The 22,938-nt window shown below is 40.9% G+C and overlaps 1 protein-coding gene across 1 annotated transcript in view; it reads left to right on the forward strand.

The window, feature by feature from the left end:
* Positions 1-22,938, forward strand: part of LOC133609430 (sodium channel protein type 5 subunit alpha-like) — a 256,288-nt gene that overhangs the window by 222,808 nt on the left and 10,542 nt on the right. The window contains exons 24-31 of the mRNA XM_061965007.1: positions 6,865-7,019; positions 7,106-7,279; positions 7,355-7,477; positions 7,567-7,836; positions 20,916-20,969; positions 21,044-21,181; positions 21,262-21,366; positions 21,435-21,705. Of these exons, the coding sequence (XP_061820991.1) occupies positions 6,865-7,019; positions 7,106-7,279; positions 7,355-7,477; positions 7,567-7,836; positions 20,916-20,969; positions 21,044-21,181; positions 21,262-21,366; positions 21,435-21,705 (1,290 nt within the window). The remainder of the gene's footprint in view (positions 1-6,864; positions 7,020-7,105; positions 7,280-7,354; positions 7,478-7,566; positions 7,837-20,915; positions 20,970-21,043; positions 21,182-21,261; positions 21,367-21,434; positions 21,706-22,938) is intronic.

Here is a 22,938-nt window from a genome sequence, read left to right on the forward strand (position 1 = left end):
GCATCTTTTTCTTTCTTCTTTTTTTTTTTTGTACTTTTATGTAACAGAGTAGAACATTTACAACGAATATGGCATACTTTCAAGAAAAAATATAATATTACTGAACAGACACACAAGAATACAATTAAAATGACATATAAGGAAAATATTATATTATATATATTATATTATATATTAATAACATTGTATGCCAGTTCTATGATTAACTACTTGCCTCCATTAAATAGATACACTCTGATCAATTTCTATATTACTTTAAAGAAATCTGGTTTTGTTTAATAAAATTCTACCCAAACATTGAATAAAGTCAAATACAAATAAGGCAACAAAAGTCCCATTACTCCCTGCTTGGCACTCAGCATCAAGGGTTGGAATTGGGGGTTAAATCGCCAAAATGATTCCCGAGCGAGGCCACCGCTGCTGCTCACTGCTCCCCTCACCTCCCAGGGGGTGGAACAAGGGGATGGGTCAAATGCAGAGAGTAATTTCACCACACCTCGTGTGTGTGTGACTATCAGTGGTGCTTTAAAACTTTAACTTAAAAGAAGTATCCAAAAAAAGTAGATCTGTACAGCGGATATGATCATTTACATCAACAATATGAATTGCCTGAGTGGCTGGACAAGACAGGTTGGGAAAAAAAATACATTAAAAAAAAGTATATATATATAAGACAAAATCTTCCTGTGGATTACAATAGATCAAAGAAACTGACACCTTCATGTCGCTTCCCATCCTACACAGTGGAGTTTTACAAGATTTTTGATTGGTAAGATCAAAGACAGCTTTTGTCCTCATGGCAACACAAAGTTTTATTCTGACAGTACCCATGCATAATGGGTAAAAGCTCAGCTGTTCATCTTATGTTGATTGTTTCATTGTCAATATTTATTGTAAGTCATAGTTTAATGTACGTATGATATTGTCTGTAAATGTGTTTTTGTGGTCCCTGCCTTAGGATAACTGATGAAATTGAGCTATTGTAGTTAATTCTGGCATATTTGCTGTGATGCTTTGCTCAGATGTGGATCAATATCCATTGTCTTAATCAAATAAAGCTATTCATTAGCCGAGTTAACTTTTGGCAAACATTTTTTCTTGTATTTTTGTGGCAGGTTGTTTCAGACATTGAGGAGTTATGTCTATGTGCTTGATTGTAAACTACATGGAAATGAACCACGCTGTGTTTAAGTGTGCTGTACTTGCTTGCAAGCAGCTAGTCAACAGATTTGAAGCATTTAAGGCTCATTTTTAATAGCTTACTTGAAGGAGCATGTTGCGGAAGACCGTGTTGCGAGTTGTCCAGTGAAAGGTTGTACAAATACTTTCCAGTTAAAATCCTCATGTATGGGAAACACAAGCATTTTGCAGATATTAGTATTGGTGACAGGGCGGCACGGTGATGAAGTGGTTAACGCTCATGCATCACAGTGAGATGGTTTTGCGTTCGATTTCCGGGCTAGGGGTATTTCTGTGTGGAGTTTGCATGTTCTCTCCGGGTACTCCGGCTTCCTCCCACCTCCAAAGACATGCACCTGGGAATAGGCTGATTGGCAACACGAAAATTGGCCCTAATTTGTATTACGGTAAATTCCTGGCAACCACAACTGCCAGTATTTTACTGTAAATTTTATAGATTTTTTTCGAAACAGTTGAACAATGTATCAGTTTTTTTCATAGTAATTTACCGTAAGCAAAAACCGTTATCAACTGGATTCAACATCAACCTACCGTAATGTCCCATACATCGTGACTGTATTTTGTACGGCGGATTCCTGGCAACCACAGCTGCTGGTATTTTACTGTAAATTCTGTAGATTTTTTTTGTAAACAGATTAACGATGTGTCAGTTTTTTTCATAGTAATTTACCGTGAGCAAAAACAGTTAACATACCGTAATGTCCCATACATCGTGACTAGAGATGTCCGACAATATCGGATTGCCGATATTATCGGCCGATAAATGCTTTAAAATGTAATATCGGAAATTATCGGTATCGGTTTCAAAAAGTAAAATTTATGACTTTTTAAAACACCGCTGTGTACACGGACGTAGGGAGAAGTACAGAGCGCCAATAAACCTTAAAGGCACTGCCCTTGCGTGCCGGCACAATCACATAATATCTACGGCTTTTCGCACACACAAGTGAATGCAAATCATACTTGGTTAACAGCCATACAGGTCACACTGAGGGTGGCCGTATGAACAACTTTAACACTGTTACAAATATGCGCCACACTGTGAACCCACACCAAACAGGAATGACAAACACATTTCGGGAGAACATCCGCACCGTAACACAACATAAACACAACAGAACAAATACCCAGAATCCCTTGCGGCACTAACTCTTCCGGGAGGCTACATGTATCCGTTTTTTTTTCATTGTCATTTACCGTAAGCAAAAGCCGTTATCAACTGGATTCAACATACCGTAATGTCCCATACATCGTGACTGTATTTTTTACGCCGAATTCCTGGCTACCACAGCTGCCGATATTTTACTGTAAATTCTACAGATTTTTTTTGTAAAAAAATGAACAATATATCAGTTTCTGTCAAAGTAAATTACCGTTAGCAACAACAGTTAACATACCGTAATGTCCCATACATCGTGACTGTATTTTTTACGGCGAATTCCTGGCAACCACAGCTGCCGGTATTTTACTGTAAATTCTACAGATTTTTTTTGTAAACAGATGAACAATGTATAATTTTTTTTCATAGTAAATCACCATTAGGAAATACAGTTAACATATCGTAATGTCCCATACATCGTGAGTGTATTTTTTACGGCAAATTCCTGGCAACCACGTATCTTACTGTAAATTCTATAGAATTTTTTTGTAAACAGATGACCAATGTATCAGTTTTTTTCATAGTAAATTATCATTAGCAAAAACAGTTAACCTACCGTAATGTCCCATACAACGTGACTGTATTTTTTACGGTGAATTCCTGGCAACCACAGCTGCCGGGATTTTACTGTAAATTCTATAGTTTTTTTTGTAAACACATTAAAGGGGAACATTATCACAATTTCAGAAGGGTTAAAACCATTAAAAATCAGTTCCCAGTGGCTTATTATATTTTTCGAAGTTTTTTTCAAAATTTTACCAATCACGCAATATCCCTAAAAAAAGCTTCAAAGTGCCTGATTTTAACCATCGTTATATACACCCGTCCATTTTCCTGTGACGTCACATAGTGAAGCCAACACAAACAAACATGGCGGAAAGAACAGCAAGCTATAGCGACATTAGCTCGGATTCAGACTCGGATTTCAGCGGCTTAAGCGATTCAACGGATTACGAATGTATTGAAACGGATGGTTGTAGTGTGGAGGCAGGTAGCGAAAACGAAATTGAAGAAGAAACTGAAGCTATTGAGCCATATCGGTTTGAACCGTATGCAAGCGAAACCGACGAAAAGGACACGACAGCCAGCGACACGGGAGAAAGCGAGGACGAATTCGGCGATCGCCTTCTAACCAACGATTGGTATGTGTTTGTTTGGCATTAAAGGAAACTAACAACTATGAACTAGGTTTACAGCATATGAAATACATTTGGCAACAACATGCACTTTGAGAGTGCAGACAGCCCAATTTTCATCAATTAATATATTCTGTAGACATACTCTCATCCGCGCTCTTTTCCTGAAAGCTGATCTGTCCAGTTTTGGAGTTGATGTCAGCAGGCCAGGGAAGCTAGGGTCGATAGGGGGTTTAGCTCGCTCGTCTGCGGGAACAAACTGCCGCCATTGCTTGCCGTGCTACCCAAGTCCTTTGTCCCTGAATTGCTCACACACTCCGGCAGATTCAATGGGGGTCTGGCGGAAGATTTCTTTGACTTTATCGTTGGAAATGCATCTGCTTTGAGTGTCGCAGGATATCCACACATTTTTGCCATCTCTGTCGTAGCATAGCTTTCGTCGGTAAAGTGTGCGGAACAAACGTCCAATTTCTTTCCACTTTCGCATCTTTGGGCCACTGGTGCAACTTGAATCCGTCCCTGTTCGTGTTGTTACACCCTCCGACAACACACCGACGAGGCATGATGTCTCCAAGGTACGGAAAACAGTCGAAAAAACGGAAAATAACAGAACTGATTTGACTCGGTGTTTGAGAAAATGGCGGATTGCTTCCCGAGAGCAAATATTAGAAAGTCGTTTAATTCGCCAAAATTCACCCATTTAGAGTTCGGAAATCGGTTAAAAAAATATATGGTCTTTTTTCTGCAACATCAAGGTATATATTGACGCTTACATAGGTCTGGTGATAATGATCCCCTTTAACAATGTATCAGTTTTTTTTCATTGTCATTTACCGTAAGCAAAAGCCGTTATCAACTGGATTCAACATACCGTAATGTCCCATACATCGTGACTGTATATTTTACGGTATATTCCTGGCAACCAGGTATCTTACTGTAAATTCTATAGATTTTTTTATAGATGAACAATGTATCAGTTTTTTTCATAGTAATTTACCGTTAGCAAAAACAGTTAACATACCGTAATGTCCCATACCTGACCTGCTCAGTGGCCTTGTGGTTAGAGTGTCCGCCCTGAGATGGGTAGGTCGTGATTACAAACCCTGGCCGAGTCATACCAAAGACTATAAAAATGGGACCCATTACCTCCCACTCAGCATCAAGGGTTGGAATTGGGGGTTAAATCACCAAAATGATTACCGAGCACGGCCACCGCTGCTGCTCACTGCTCCCCTCACCGCCCAAGGGGTGAAACAAGGGGAAGGGTCAAATGCAGAGGGTAATTTCACCACACCTAGTTGTCAGGTTCAAACACTGACGACATCTATTAAACAAGACAAGAAGCAAGGAATTAAACACCACCACGCTCTGACGAAAGATTGTACTCCTCCTCTTTTATTTTGACTTTTCCTGATTACATGGCAACAGCTGTTTCTAAAGGTCGTAAACAGCCGCTGCCTTTGGTCACAAAACAGTTCAAAGAAAAGGTGCCTGGAGGGGAGTCAGGTCCTGCTTCCTCTCCGCTTTGTAGATCTCGGGTCAAGACAAAATCTTCCTGTGGATTACAATACATCAAAGAAACCGACACCCAATGTTCCCTCTAATTTTTCATGTGTGTGAGCGAACGCAAAAACTCCCTGAGCATTCAGTGGAGCCCATGTGAGCAACATCAGACGTGCACACTGTGGCTACACCAGCAGCACACCTGTCCCAAACCTGACTAAATAACAAGTTCAATCTCCATCCATCCATCCATTTTATACCGCTTGTCCCTTTTGGGGTCGCGGGGGGTGCTGGAGCCTATCTCAGCTGCATTCGGGCGGAAGGCGGGATACACCCTGGACAAGTCCCCACCTCATCGCAGGGCTAACACAGATAGACAGACAACATTCTCTTATTATTATAATCAAATGACAGCAGTCATTTCCATGAGATTATTTTCTAATATAAGTGTTTAGGCCCACTTACAATGACAATAACAAAAAATATTGTTTTTCATGAACTGTGTACTTGTATTGTTTGTCTGGATGGAGGTCCTGCTTTGGAAATAATTTGTACCCCTTTCAGACATTGCATTTAGTTCCCATTAAAACATTCACATGTTGCACAATGAGATGTAAGCAGGGGATCATGTGTACATTCCTGCAACTTCCTGTTTGTAAAAAATATATTTTTATTACGGTAGTATTTATTGAATATACTAACAGCATTTCATGATTAATATTTATAAATGAAGATTCCTAATAAATGACACTAGAATAAGCACACATTTGATTGGTAAATCATAGTGTAACGACCTGGAATGACACTTAATGTGTGGTGTTGGAGTTGTCCGACTTTTTGTGTGGCTGTAAACGCATCACTGGCTAAGTGCCATATGTGCATGTGTTGGTGCAAGTGAGAAAGAGCGAGCGGCTGCTGTTGATATAACAAAGTTGCTTTTGGTCTGGTTTGTACTGCAGAAAATGCCGAAAATTGCTATATATAATTTTTTTTTACTAATGTTTTGGTGATGTGTTTATGGCCGACAATAAAGAGGTTTGCTCAGTAAAGTGATGGATGGAATTCATGTCCTTAAAGCGTCTCGACAGACGTTACAATCAATCAATCAATGTTTATTTATATAGCCCTAAATCACAAGTGTCTCAAAGGGCTGCACAAGCCACAACGACATCCTCGGTACAAAGCCCACATAAGGGCAAGGAAAAACTCACCCCAGTGGGACGTCGATGTGAATGACTATGAGAAACCTTGGAGAGGACTGCATATGTGGGTAACCCTCCCCCCTCTAGGGGAGACCGAATGCAATGGATGTCGAGTGGGTCTGACATAATATTGTGAGAGTCCAGTCCATAGTGGATCCAACATAATAGTAAGAGTCCAGTCCATAGTGGGGCCAGCAGGACAATATCTGAACAATGATGACGAAAACTGTTTTCTCTGTCGTGTCCGTGTGTCGAAAATTGTTATGCGCTTATTTTTTTATTTGATTTTGTGCGTGGCATAGATTTGCCGTGCGCAGAGGACGCTTGAGCAGTGCGCAATTGCACAGGCGCGCACCTTAGAGGGAACGTTGCCGACACATTCATGTCGCTTCCCATCCTACACCGTGGAGTCTTACAAGCCTTTTGCTTGGTAAGATCAAAGACAGCTTTTGTCTGCTCGCCGGGAACTCATTTAGATACAATTATTCTGACACTAGTGTGTGTGACTATCAGTGGTACTTTAACTTTAACAACGTGACTGTATTTTTTACGACGAATTCCTGTCAACCACAGCGGCCAGTATTTGACTGTAACTGTAACTAAAAGATTTGAAAAACGTCCCGTCTCACCACCACGAGTAATCTATTACTCTCCCTCCCCGCAGTGTGTGTCTCCAGGTTCCGGTGCTGCGTCGTGGACACGACGGCGGGGCTGGGGCAGGTGTGGTGGCGGATGAGGAAGACGTGCTATCACATTGTGGAGCACAGCTGGTTTGAGAGCTTCATCATCTTCATGATCCTCCTCAGCTCGGGCGCGCTGGTCAGACTTGAACCCGACTGGATTCGGAGCGTGGCCGGCGGTGGGTGTGGTGGACGTGTTGGTGATGCCCTCTCTGTGCCCCGCAGGCCTTCGAGGACATCTACATCGAGCAGAGGAAGGTGGTCAAGGTGTTGCTGGAGTACTCGGACAAGATCTTCACCTACGTCTTCATCCTGGAGATGATGCTCAAGTGGTTGGCGTACGGCTTCAAGAAGTATTTCACCAACTACTGGTGCTGGCTGGACTTCCTCATCGTTGACGTAAGCCGCCGCCGCTCGCCACACCTTTTTTCTCATTGATCAACGGCTGATGTCTCGCCTCTCCGTCTCCTGCAGGTGTCGCTGGTCAGCTTGGTGGCCAACGCGCTGGGTTATTCTGATTTTGCCGCCATCAAATCGCTGCGGACGCTGCGCGCTCTTCGCCCCCTGAGAGCGCTCTCCAGGTTCGAAGGCATGCGGGTAAGACTCGCCCTCCGCAATAGCACGTCGGACACAAACGACCGTCGCCCCCACCGGCATGACGGCGACCCGCGTGTACGTGCGTGCAGGTGGTGGTCAACGCGCTGATCGGCGCCATCCCGTCCATCATGAACGTGCTGCTGGTCTGCCTCATCTTCTGGCTCATCTTCAGCATCATGGGCGTCAACCTGTTCGCCGGGAAGTTCGGACGCTGCGTCAACAGGACGGGACACGTCTTCAACTACAATCTCATCAACAACAAGTCCCAGTGCGACGCGCTCAACGACACCTACTACTGGACCAAGGTCAAGGTCAACTTCGACAACGTGGGCGCCGGCTACCTGGCGCTCCTCCAAGTGGTGAGATGTTTTTACTCAGATCAGGGGTGTCCAAACTTTTTCCAATGACAAATAAACGCATGCGGGTCCATTTTGATAGTTTTCATTTTCAAAACCAATAGAATATATATGTTTTTTTTAAAGGGGAACATTATCACGATTTCAGAATGGTTAAAACCATTAAAAATCAGTTCCCAGTGGCTTATTTTATTTTTTGAAGTTTTTTTCAAAATTTTACCCATCCCGCAATATCCCTAACACTTGTTTTTGGCCACTTTTTTTTTTTTTTTTTTTTTTACCTCCGGCTGTATTATTATTAATTATTCATCTAAACAGGAAGATATAAACATCCTATCAGTCGGCATCCGAGTGAGAGCAGACATTGTACGGTAAGTTATGTTTTATTATGTTGGCAGTTAGTATTTCTTGTTCAGCATAATTAAGTTAAAGTACCAACGATTGTCACACACACACTATGTGTGGCAAAATTATTCTCTGCATTTGACCCATCACCCTTGATCACCCCCTGCGAGGTGAGGGGAGCAGTGAGCAGCAGCGGTAGCCGCGCCCGGGAATAATTTTTGGTGATTTAAAGGGGAACATTATCACAATTTCAGAAGGGTTAAAACCATTAAAAATCAGTTCCCAGTGGCTTATTATATTTTTCAAAGTTTTTTTCAAAATTTTACCCATCACGCAATATCCCTAAAAAAAGCTTCAAAGTACCTGATTTTAACCATCGTTATAAACACCCGTCCATTTTCCTGTGACGTCACATAGTGAAGCCAACTCAAACAAACATGGCGCATAGAACAGCAAGCTATAGCGACATTAGCTCGGATTCAGACTCGGATTTCAGCGGCTTAAGCGATTCAACAGATTACGAATATTGAAACGGATGGTTGTAGTGTGGAGGCAGGTAGCGAAAACGAAATTGAAGAAGAAACTGAAGCTATTGAGCCATATCGGTTTGAACCGTATGCAAGCGAAACCGCCGAAAACGACACGACAGCCAGCGACACGGGAGAAAGCGAGGACGAATTCGGCGATCGCCTTCTAACCAACGATTGGTATGTGTTTGTTTGGCATTAAAGGAAACTAACAACTATGAACTAGGTTTACAGCATATGAAATACATTTGGCAACAACATGCACTTTGAGAGTGCAGACAGCCCAATATTCATCAATTAATATATTCTGTAGACATACCCTCATCCGCGCTCTTTTCCTGAAAGCTGATCTGTCCAGTTTTGGAGTTGATGTCAGCAGGCCAGGGAAGCTAGGGTCGATATTCTTCTCTTGATCATCTTCGGTGGCATAAAGGACGGTGTGAGCCAAGACATCCAGGGGGTTTAGCTCGCTCGTCTGCGGGAACAAACTGCCGCCATTGCTTGCCGTGCTACCGAGGGCCTTTGTCCCTGAATTGCTCACACACTCCGGCAGATTCAATGGGGGTCTGGCGGCAGATTTCTTTGACTTCATCGTTGGAAATGCATCTGCTTTGAGTGTTGCAGGATATCCACACATTCTTGCCATCTCTGTCGTAGCATAGCTTTCGTCGGTAAAGTGTGCGGAACAAACGTCCAATTTCTTGCCACTTTTGCATCTTTGAGCCACTGGTGCAACTTGAATCCGTCCCTGTTCGTGTTGTTACACCCTCCGACAACACACCGACGAGGCATGATGTCTCCAAGGTACGGAAAACAGTCGAAAAAAACGGAAAATAACAGAGCTGATTTGACTCGGTGTTTGAGAAAATGGCGGATTGCTTCCCGTTGTGACGTCATCGCTCCGAGAGCGAATAATAGAAAGGCATTTAATTCGCCAAAATTCACCCATTTAGAGTTCGGAAATCGGTTAAAAAAAATATGGTCTTTTTTCTGCAACATCAAGGTATATATTGACGCTTACATAGGTCTGGTTCCCCTTTAACCTTCAGGGCTCCCTTCCAGTTTGATCCCGGGCACCCGGAAGGGTCTCAGTCATTAAAATGTTAAGAATACATTGTATATTTTTTTAAATGTTTTTTTTTAATTCAAAGCTTAAATCTCTAGATCAACTTCAGGTCTATCTGTCATTATAAGGTTATTTGATAAATGTTCTGTTCAGTTCAGTTTCAGTTTATTTGGAACATGCATACAATTCGAGATGTCCGATAATATCGGACTGCCGATATTATCGGCCGATAAATGCTTTAAAATGTAATATCGGAAATTATCGGTATCGGTTTCAAAAAGTCAAATGTATTACTTTTAAAACGCCGCTGTGTAGGGAGAAGAACAGAGCGCCAATAAACCTTAAAGGCACTGCCTTTGCGTGCCGGCCCAGTCACATAATATCTACGGCTTTTCACACACACAAGTGAATGCAATTCATACTTGGTCAACAGCCATACAGGTCACACTGAGGGTGGCCGTATAAACAACTTTAACACTGTTACAAATATGCGCCACACTGTGAACCCACACCAAACATGAATGACAAACACATTTCGGGAAAACATCCGCACCGTAACACAACATAAACACAACAGAACAAATACCCAGAACCCCTTGCAGCACTAACTCTTCCGGGACGCTACAATATACACCCCTCGCCACCCCCTACCCCCCACACCTTAACCCCGCCCACCTCAACATCCTCATGCTCTCTCAGGGAGAGCATGTCCCAAATTCCAAGCTGCTGTTTTGAGGCATGTTAAAAAAAATAATGCACTTTGTGACTTCAATAATAAATATGGCGGTGCCATTTTGGCATTTTTTTCCATAACTCGAGTTAATTTATTTTGGAAAACCTTGTTACATTGTTTAATGCATCCAGCGGGGCATCACAACAAAATTAGGCATAATAATGTGTTAATTCCACGACTGTATATATCGGTATCGGTTGATATCGGAATCGGTAATTAAGAGTTGGACAATATCGGAATATCAGATATCGGCAAAAAAGCCATTATCGGACATCTCTACAAACAATACAATGTAATGCAGCACATATTTCCAGTTGTTTCATTACAGCACGTCCAAAAAGGAGTAGGAAGAAGCAGAGCTTATTTAATCCTACCCCTTTTCATACCATAGCAATTTTATCCAATTTCCTTGTTCTCTATAACAGAACAGTGAATAAAGAAATAATAAAGAAATAATACACCACAGTAAGCAAACAAATATTGAATACATAAATAATCTTTGTCTCAATAAAAAAGAAAGAAAGAAAAGAAAAGGGTTCAAGATGTTCATGTTTTATGCCCTTTTTGTCAAAACCTTCTTTTTTATGGCAAAAACACAAAATATGCTATATTTTCCCTAAAAAGATTTTCAAAGTGGAATTTTTTTCTATGAAGTTATTGCATCCGTAAGTAAGTCAATAAATCATAACATTAGGCCTGGGCAGATAACACATTTTGCTCGACGATATATTGACCTAAAAATGTATGCCGATAAATGATTTTATTGCCATTATTTTTTGGAGATCAAATTAATCACCGATGTAATAATACATAATAATATTGCATGTATATCCTTTCAAATGCAATAAACTTGTATTCTACAAACCCCGTTTCCATATGAGTTGGGAAATTGTGTTAGATGTAAATATAAACGGAATACAATGATTTGCAAATCCTTTTCAACCCATATTCAATTGAAAGACAAGATATTTGATGTTCAAACTCATAAACTTTATTCTTTTTTTGCAAATAATCATTAACTTTGAATGTCATGGCTGCAACACGTGCCAAAGTAGTTGGGAAAGGGCATGTTCACCACTGTGTTACATGGCCTTTCCTTTTAACAACACTCAGTAAACGTTTGGGAACTGAGGAGACACATTTTTGAAGCTTCTCAGGTGGAATTCTTTCCCATTCTTGCTTGATGTACAGCTTAAGTTGTTCAACAGTCCGGGGGTCTCCGTTGTGGTATTTTAGGCTTCACAATGCGCCACACATTTTCAATGGGAGACAGGTCTGGACGACAGGCAGGCCAGTCTAGTACCCGCACTCTTTTACTATGAAGCCACGTTAATGTAACACGTGGTTTGGCATTGTCTTGCTGAAATAAGCAGGGGCGTCCATGATAACGTTGCTTGGATGGCAACATATGTTGCTCCAAAACCTGTATGTACCTTTCAGCATTAATGGCGCCTTCACAGATGTGTAAGTTACCCATGTCTTGGGCACTAATACACCCCCATACCATCACACATGCTGGCTTTTCAACTTTGCGCCTATAACAATCCAGATGGTTCTTTTCCTCTTTGGTCCGGAGGACACAACGTCCACAGTTTCCAAAAACAATTTGAAATGTGGACTCGTCAGACCACAGAACACATTTCCACTTTGTATCAGTCCATCTTAGATGAGCTCAGGCCCAGCGAAGCCGACAGCGTTTCTGGGTGTTGTTGATAAACGGTTTTCGCCTTGCATAGGAGAGTTTTAACTTGCACTTACAGATGTAGCGACCAACTTTAGTTACTGAAAGTGGGTTTCTGAAGTGTTCCTGAGCCCATGTGGTGATATCCTTTACACACTGATGTCGCTTGTTGATGCAGTACAGCCTGAGGGATCGAAGGTCATGGGCTTGGCTGCTTACGTGCAGTGATTTCTCCTGATTCTCTGAACCCTTTGATGATATTACGGACCGTTGATGGTGAAATCCCTAAATTCCTTACAATAGCTGGTTGAGAAATGTTTTTCTTAAACTGTTCAACAATTTGCTCACGCATTTGTTGACAAAGTGGTGACCCTCGACCCATCCTTGTTTGTGAATGACTGAGCATTTCATGGAATCTACTTGTATACCCAATCATGGCACCCACCTGTTCCCAATTTGCCTGTTCACCTGTGGGATGTTCCAAATAAGTGTTTGATGAGCATTCTTCAACTTTATCAGTATTTATTGCCACCTTTCCCAACTTCTTTGTCACGTGTTGCTGGCATCAAGTTCTAAAGTTAATGATTATTTGCAAAAAAAAAAAAAAGTTTATCAGTTTGAACATCAAATATGTTGTCTTTGTAGCATATTCAACTGAATATGGGTTGAAAATGATTTGCAAATCGTTGTATTCCGTTTATATTTACATCTAACACAATTTCCCAACTCATATGGAAACGGGGTTTGTATATACACACACATACGTGGATATATATGTATGTGTGTGTATAAATGTGAGTGTGAATGTTTTCCGTCTATCTGTGTTGGCCCTGCGATGAGGTGGCGACTTGTCCAGGGTGTACCCCGCCTTCCGCCCGATTGTAGCTGAGATAGGCTCCAGCGCCCCCCGCCACCCTGAAGGGAATAAGCGGTAGAAAATGGATGGATGATGTTTTTGTTTTATGCTCTTTGTTGTTTATATGGCAAAAAAAAAAAAAAAAAATATGCAATACTTTCCCCCAAAATATTTCAAAGTGCAACATTGGATGTGAAGTAATTGGAGCCTTAAATAGGTCAATTATTCGTAACATCATACATTTTGATTCATTATTATTTTTTGAGCAATAACAGTTTTAAAGAAAAAAAAAGCCTGCATGGCAGTTTTGTGTTTTTGGAGTCAACATTGCAACTTTTTCTCAGTACATTTTATCGGTTTGCTCTATTGTTCCACTTTGTACGTTTTTTTTCAGTAACTTTAAAATGTGTGGTGGGCCACAAATGGTCCCCGGGCTGCACTTTAGACACCCTGGCCTTAGTTAGATGGAGGAACTCTTCATCCTCCTTCCTTTACGGCCTCCGTCCTCTCCTCGTCACCTTCGCTCCAGCTTGTGCTTTAGTCCTCGCCGCCGCCGCCGCTGCGGGCGTCAATCAGCCCTGAGAGGCTTTTATTTTTAGAGCCACTAAGTAGGCAGACATGAAGAGGAGGAGGAGGAGGATGAAGAGGGTGAAGGGAAAATGAGAAAAGGAACAGTAAGTGCACAATAAACTAGATGAAGATGAGGAGAAAAAAGATGTTGATTCACTGCGAGAACTTGAATGAGCGCCGTCCCCTTGGCAACGGGTCGTTCGGCATCTCCCCTTGTTTGGCCGGTCGTCGTGGCAACGAGGAGCACTTCCATTAGCGTCTGAAAGCAGGCCCGCGCTGTCGAAAGTTTGTCAGGAGGAAGGAAGTCCATAAAAGGAAGTGTTGCCGTGGTGAGTCGCTTGAGATGGGATTTATGGCTCTTTGAAGGGAACCGGATCTTTTCAAAGACTTGGTCGTTATTATAGTTCTTTTGGTCATTGCTATGGTGTTAGTTCATGCCGAACAATATGATACACCACATAATTACAGTGTCTCAATACAGCATGTCCGAAAAGCAGTAAGAAGAAGCAGATTTTATTTAGTCCTACCCTTTTTCGTAACATAGCAATTACCATACTTGCCAACCCTCCCGAATTTTCCGGGAGACTCCCGAAATTCAGCGCCTCTCCCGAAAACCTCCCGGGACAAATATTCTCCCGAAAATCTCCCGATTTTCAGCCGGAGCTGGAGGCCACGCCCCCTCCAGATCCATGCAGACCTGAGTGAGGACAGCCTTTTTTTTTATGACAGGAGGACAACAGGGTGACAAGAACTAAATCATCCAGACTAGAGACACATTGTATTATTATGTTTATCTTACCTAAAAATAAATATATTTATTAATTACTAAAAAAACTAAATACATTTTTACTATATTTTGCTAAAAACATCAAAATTAATTGTGTTTTTATTTGTATTTTTTCTGACTCCTTATTACATCCAGCCATAGAATTATACATTAAAATAAACATATATGAAATAATTAATTTTAAATGATCATAATAATTCATTTAAAATGACCATATTTAATTATTAAAATAATTGCTTGTTTATCAACAACTTTAGCATTTTATTCATTACATTTTGAAGCTCTCAGAAGCCAAGTTATATTATATCCTTAAGATTTATTTATGCAAGTTTGAAGTATCAATTATCTAAACACAGTTTTGTTTGCATATTTTCAGGATGTAGATATATATATATATATATATATATATATATATATATATATATATGTATTAGAGATGCACGGTTTGCGGGCACAACCGCGGAGTCCGCGGATTATCCGCGGATCGGGCGGATGAAATTTTAAAAAATTAGATTTTATCCGCGGGTCGGGTCGGATCGGGTCGGGCGATTGAAATTAAAAAAAATTTGATTTTAAATAGATTCAGGCGGGTGGCAGTTAAACCAATTCGGAAATATATATACATAGTTAAATGTTGTTACCCACATACGAAAAACGAGCAGGCACCTGCTGCATATGCCACAACAGAAGAAAAAAAAAGAAAAGAGATGGACACTTTTACGGAGCGGAGAAGGGACGCCTCGCCGGGGTCCGGGACCGAGGCCCCTTCCCCCGAGAGGGCCCCACCTGGAGCCGTAGCTGAGGCGATCCGCGAGGAGGGCCCGACGCACGTCCAGGGTCACTACCGCGCCCACCGCACCGACACCCCGCCTCGTCCGCCTTCGCCGCGGCCGGCGTCACGCGCAGCAGGTAAGCAGCTTACCTGCCCGCCACCCCCGTGGCCGGGGGCTCGTGACAGGGGTCACTCCGCGCGCTCCGCCCGCGCAGCTTACCTGCCCGCCACCCCTGTTGCCGGGGGCGCGTAACAGGGGTCACTCCGCGCGCAGTGCGCTCACGAAAGGGGTGGGGCTCACCCTGGTTGATATAGAGAGCAGGACGGTGGCCATGGAAGTCGGAACCCGCTAAGGAGTGTGTAACAACCCACCTGCCTTATCAACTAGCCCTGAAAATGGATGGCGCTGGAGCGTCGGGCCCATACCCGGCTATCGCCGGCAGCGAGACGCGCTTGGAAGTGCGCTCAGCGCGGCTCCCATATGATTGCGCACTGGTGTGCGTCTGGGTCGTGACAGCGTGGCACGCGAAAGTCTGTGCTGCATTGGATCAGTCTCCTTTCTTTAACAGGCAAAAGCTTTATAACCTCACCATACCTGCCAACTTTTGAAATCAGAAAAACCTAGTAGCCAGGGTCCAAGGGCCGCAAGCCCCGGTAGGTCCAGGACAAAGTCCTGGTGGAGGGTTCAGGGCTTCGCCCCCCGACGCAAAATGATTATTAGCATTCAGACAGGTTAAAATGTTGCTAAAACCATCACTTTTCTATCAGTCACAGTGACTTTTCAAAACAAAAATATTACAGCAAAAATCATATGGGTTGATTGACATGTTTATTCTGTAAGCTAACTTCAATAGTTTGAAATTATTTTGACAGTCAATGCCAGTTATCCTGTCAACCTTTCACAAGACTTCAATTTGTTAATTGAAAGTATAAACAGTATAAACACTTTTTACAGTAAACAAATGGTAAAACAGTACTAAACAATTCCATTTAAAAAAAAAATTGGTGTCATTATTAACTTTCTGTCCAAGCTTGTATAATCTACTGCCTTGTTCAATTGTAAAAAATATTCTGTGCCTAAAATTCACATTTCTATCACAATTATCATACTGTAAACATGGTAAGCTAACTTCATTAAAATTAATAGTCCTGTCAATAGCATGGAATTACAATTCAAATGTAGTTTTTTGTAAGCCTTTCAAAAGAATTCAAAATATGAAAAATTAATGAAAATTAATTTAAGCCATCAGACACTTGAAAAGTGGCACATCACATCTCTAATGTAATCATTTGAACTTTTCAACAGAAATAACACTGCAAAAATATTAAGGACATACTTCTGTATTTTGGTAGTTATGCTGTCAACATTTAACAAGATTTCTTCAACTTGGACTTGAAAGCATAAATAGTATAAACACTTTTAACAGTATGTCGTGCTGTGAAATACAGCCGACAGGATTGCGCACCAAACACGAAGCAAGGCCAAAGCGCATGCATGCTGCAGGAGAACAAAGGACTTCTTCCATTTAAGGTTTGTGATAAACCATCAAACTCATTCGTTAAAAGGACTCTACAGTAATATAAAGCGAATTTTTCTGGACATTATCATGCAAGAAAAGTTTATTTTTGGGACCGCGATCACCGCGTAATGATTTTTAAAGGTTGCATTACAAACATTTAACTGTCCCATGTGATCAGCCAGTGTGATTGGAAGTCCATGCTCAATTATTGCCTCCGTAAATAAAACTTTGGCATTTATCACATCCAAAGAATCTGTTTGGGCGACGAAAAACGTTGAAAGTTTTCCACTTGTATCGCTAGCAACGGCATTAGACTTGTTTTTTTGTCCCAACGTGGTCTTTTACATCGCTAATTCCTCCGTGTCCGATCGAAAAATCTTGTCTGCACAAGGTGCAATTCGCGTAGTTTTCACCCTTTTTTTTTTTTTAATTAATGAAAAACCGTATTTTTTATCACTGCAACCGTAACCCGGAATAGGTTGATGAAAACCGTACGAATTACGGGAAAACCGGAGTAGTTGGCAGGTATGCCTCACTAATGCCTTGCATCGTCTATATTAGATATATAACAACGGGCGGGTGCGGGCGGATGGCGGGCGGGTGCAGTTCTGATCAAACGTTACATCGGGTGGATGGCGGATGGTTGACGACTTTCTGATGCGGTTGCGGATGAAATATTTGCCTATCCGCGCATCTCTAATATGTATGTATGTCAATATACACCTCCCCTCTTAACCACGCCCCCGCCCACAACCACGCCCCAGTCCCACCCCCGACCACGCCCCCCACCCCCAACCCCATATATATATATATATATATATGAAATACTTGACTTGGTGAATTTTAGCTGTCAATATACACCTCCCCTCTTAACCACGCCCCCGCCCACAACCACGCCCCAGTCCCACCCTCGACCACGCCCCCCACCTCCCGAAATCGGAGGTCTCAAGGTTGGCAAGTATAGCAATTACTAACACGTGTGATACTAGTCATTCTGTTACACTACAATGAATAAATAAATAAGTAGACAATTAAATAAACAAATCAGTATGTAAATCATTATTAAATACATAAACAATAAATTAAGTTCTCATAAAGTAATTTATGGTTCGCATTATGAGATGAATAGGGTTATCTCATTTTTTATCCAATCCAATCCACTTTATTTACATAGTACATTTAAACAGCCAAAAATGTTTCCAAAGTGCTGCACAACATTATTAAAAACAATATTAAAAACAATATTTATTATATATATATTATATATTATATTTATAAATATAATATGTTAATCAGGATTCTTCTTCTTTGTAAACACTATGAGTTTGATATGCTAAAGGTCTTAAGTGTTGTGCGTGCATACAGATATTTCAAGTTACATTTTTCCCTAAGATTATATTTCTCTTTTGTTAAGAAAAGTTGTTGTTCATTCTTGGGTAGCATGTTGAAATTTGCTTGATACATAATTTTAGCTGTTTGCAAATGCACCAAATCTTAGAATTTCAATGTTTTTAATTCAATAAATAAATTATTTGAATGTTCTGCATAGCCAACAATATGTATTATTGTAACTGACCACGATTAGTGTACTTTTGTAATTATTTCCCAATATTTTTACACAATAACTCCGATATTGTAACACTAAGAAGCAGTAGAGAATATGAAGTGATTTTTGGTCCAGAGCATATTTATTCATTATTGACAGTGCTTGACACTTTGTTGTATTATCAAGGAAATAATTCATGGTATCCGTTATAAGATGTGGATCATAATATTTTCAATTTACACAAATATTACACTATTGGTGGGAATTACGGTATTCTGAGATATTCATTATACTTTTGTTGTTGTTGTTTTTCCAACCATTCTATAAGGTGGTGCTATATCACCATGTTTTGACAATGACATCACTATTTTGAATTTTCCCTCACCATCAGAATCAGAATCAGAAGTACTTTATTAATCCCCGAGGGGAAATTAAGATTTTCAGCACAATCCCATTCGAGATCAAACAAACATTACAGGGAGACACAACAGGATCGCTGACGGGTCTGCCAATTTCCGGCGCCCCTTACAAAAAAGGTGAGAAACAGGTAAACGCTTGGGAGGGAGCTAGAGAAAAAAATAATATTCAGTCTAAGCCTGGGCTTATGGAGAGGGGGTCTAGACTGAGGCTAAGGGGGGAAAAACCTCATAGCCATAGCACACATAAACATGTGTGTAAGAGGGAAACATCAAATAACACAAAAGACATTAAAAGAGCTGAGCTGATGCAACCAGCTGCCATTGCAGCAGTGCCATTTCTACATACAGCTACAAAAGTAAAACAGCAACAACAATTTAAATGATAATAATTAACCAATAATATATATATTGCGCACACATGAGACAAGCAACCAAACAAAAACATAATTTCAACACCCATATACACTGTGGTGGCCTCTGCGGAGTTCCACGCCATCGTCTGCTGGGGTGGGGGGAGCATGGCCAGAGACAGGAGCAGACCCAACAAAGCAACCAAGAAAAAAAAACTAAAAAACCTTTGTTGGACAAGAGCATTTTAACAATAGGAAAAAAAATACATAAAATAAAGTAAAAATAAAATGTACTTATGAATATAAAAAGTATAAAATAAAAATATGAATACATTTCTCTACGCTTTGACTACTTAACATGTCAGAAAAATCCACCTGAAAAGTAAATGAAAATGGAATAAATAAAGAAAATTAAAATAAATAAATAAATATTCATTGAAAGCTGTATATTTACTCGCCATACAGCAATAGATGATAGTCAGCCTGGCGACATTCTGTCAATACAGGGACTATGGGATGGTTTGTTTTCCCGGAATACAAAGAAAAATTTGAGCGGGCAAGGCGTGAAGGTAAGGACATCTTTTGTTTATTCCTTTTGTTAGTGTTAAAATAAAGATGTCCTTACCTTCACGCCTTGCCCGCTCCAACTTTCCTTTGCATTCCGGGAAAACAAACCATCCCATAGTCCCCGTATTGACAGAATGTCACCAGGCTGACTTCCTGGCAACAATGGGCTTAAATAATACAGACATGATTGACAACAGGTGAAACTAATGGTCGCTATGGTGACAAAACAAACAAGAGTGCACAAAGAGTCCAAAAACCAAACCGAACATAACCAAAACAAAACATAATCACACAGACATGACAAAGTAAAATGTATGATTTTTTTAAACGCGGCTGTACGGAGTGGTACACGGACGTGACTAGAGATGTCCGATAATATCGGATTGCCGATATTATCGGCCGATAAATGCTTTAAAATGTAATATCGGAAATTATCGGTATCGGTTTCAAAAAGTAAAATTTATGACTTTTTAAAACACCGCTGTGTACACGGACGTAGGGAGAAGTACAGAGCGCCAATAAACCTTAAAGGCACTGCCTTTGCGTGCCGGCCCAGTCACATAATATCTACGGCTTTTCACACACACAAGTGAATGCGACGCATACTTGGTCAACAGCCATACAGGTCACACTGAGTGTGGCCGTATAAACAACTTTAACACTGTTACAAATATGCGCCACACTGTGAACCCACACCAAACAAGAATGACAAACACATTTCGGGAGAACGTCCGCACCGTAACACAACAGAACAAATACCCAGAATCCCTTGCTGCACTAACTCTTCCGGGACGCTACAATATACACCCCCCGCCATTATCGGCCATCTCTAGTCCAGACCGCTTCTATGTTAGCTACCTCTCTTTGTTTATAATGTATATTTTCTGCTGGATCTACTCTCAATTTTATGCTGCAGCTGTTACATATACTGTAATATTGTACATGGTAATTGTTATATATTGTATATATTATATAAAAATATAATGTAAAATATCAGTATATATGATATACTGTATATATAATATGTTACATTTTATATTGCTACTATGGTACATTTTTAGTCTACTTTATACCCGCATTATCCTTTCCATCCTTTGTAACTAAGCTACTGTGTGGAACAATTTCCCTTGTCTAAGTCTAAGTCTAAAAAAAAAAAGGAAATCCTTTGGCTAATCTTCTAGTCCAGTCGCCAGCAGGGTGGGCAATTTCTGAAGCAGTGTCTGCATGTGCATAAAAAAATGTCTCGCAAACGAAAGGCGAATCGGTTCTCATCGTTCACTGGAGCCGTTCAAAAGACTCGATTCGTTCACCAAGGTCACATCTCTAATTGTCTTGTGCTGCAGGCCACCTTCAAAGGCTGGATGGACATCATGTACGCCGCCGTGGACTCGCGAGCCGTAAGTCACGGGCCCCTCCCCCACTCGTCCCGGACCACCGAGATGGCGTCAGGTTGTTGCCTTGTCGCCCGCAGGTGGAGGAGCAACCCAAACAGGAGGAAAACCTGTACATGTACATCTACTTCGTCGTCTTCATCATCTTCGGCTCCTTCTTCACGCTCAACCTCTTCATCGGCGTCATCATCGACAACTTCAACCAGCAGAAGAGAAAGATGAGTTTGGGGCGTCCCCGCCAGGCGTCCGCGTGGTCCCGGTGGGTGAAAATAACGTGCCGCTGTCTGCTCGTCTGCACTTAGGAGGACAGGACATCTTCATGACGGAGGAGCAGAAGAAGTATTACAACGCCATGAAGAAGCTGGGCTCCAAGAAACCCCAGAAGCCCATTCCCAGACCCCTGGTAGGCACCGCAGCGTCCTCAATGTCGGCGAGAAGCGCGCCCACACCTTCCTCTTCTCGCCCTCGCAGAACAGCGTGCAGGGCTTCTTCTTCGACCTGGTGGGCAAGCAGGCCTTCGACATCATCATCATGGTGCTGATCCTCTTAAACATGATCACCATGATGGTGGAGACGGACGAGCAGTCGAAGCAGCACGAGCGCATCCTGGACAAAATCAACCTGGCCTTCATCGTGGTCTTCACCGCCGAGTGCATGGTGAAGATCGTGGCGCTCAGGTGCTACTTCTTCACCGTGGGCTGGAACATCTTCGACTTCGTGGTCGTCATCCTCTCCATCGTCGGTAGGAGCGCTTTGACCACTCGAGGGCGGCGTGTGTGTGTGTGTGGGGGGGGGGATGTCTCATTTGTGGTGAAATCTATCAAAATAAGGGTAGTCCCAAAAAGGAGGAAATTTTCAAATTGACTGTGTCAGTTTTAAAAGTGCTCCCCCTCTGGTCAACATATGAAATAACAAGTGTGTGTAAGAAACTGAAATGCGCCCCCTTTGGCCAATATTTATTAATAAATATGTATATAGAGACATACTGTAATACCTTGAAGTCAATAATGAAGATTAAAAACCAATTACAAACAACAACAAAAACATTAAAAAAACAAACAAACTAAAAGCAGTCTTTTTCTAACAATGTGTGAACTTTTTTCTTATAAAATTGGGAACAATTTCTCATATTGTTTCTGTTTCTGTAATATTGCAATATTTTCTCGTAAAATTATAACTTTTTTATGTAAAATTGTTACTTTTTATAGCAAAATGATGACATTTGTCATATGAAATTCTGATTTTTATCACAATATTGCCAATTTGTTTGTTGTTCTTATAAAATAGTGACATTTTTTGAGTAAAATTATGACTTTTGTCGTAATTATTGTCAAAATTATGACTTTTGTTATAATTTTGGCAACTAAAATTCCGATTGTTAATACAATGTTGCTAAAATTTTAAAGTTTTCTTATAAAATTGTGACTTTTGTCGAGTTAAAATTACGACTCTTTTCATAAAATTGCCAACATTTTAAGCTTTTCTTGTAAAAAACGGGGGGGGGGGGGAGAGAATGTCTCATTTGTGGTGAAATCTATCAAAATGAGAGTGGTCCCAAAAAGGAGGAAATTTTCAAATTGACTGTGTCAGTTTTAAAAGTGCTCCCCCTCTGGTCAACATATGAAATAACAAGTGTGTGTAAGAAATTGAAATGCGCCCCCTTTGGCCAATATTTATTAATATGTATATAGAGACATACTGTAATACTTTGAAGTAAATAATGAAGATTAAAAACCAATTACAAACAAACAAAAAAGAACTTTAAAAAAAAAAACTAAAAGCAGTTTTTTTCTAACAATGTGTGAACTTTTTTCTTATAAATTTGGGAACAATTTCTCATATTGTTTCTGTTTCTGTAATATTGCAATAATTTCTCGTAAAATTATAACTTTTTTATGTAAAATTGTTACTTTTTATTGCAAAATGATGACATTTGTCATATGAAATTCTGATTTTTATCACAATATTGCCAATT

The sequence above is a fragment of the Nerophis lumbriciformis genome, linkage group LG07 (assembly GCF_033978685.3).
Source record: "Nerophis lumbriciformis linkage group LG07, RoL_Nlum_v2.1, whole genome shotgun sequence".
Classification (NCBI taxonomy): Eukaryota; Metazoa; Chordata; class Actinopteri; order Syngnathiformes; family Syngnathidae; genus Nerophis; species Nerophis lumbriciformis.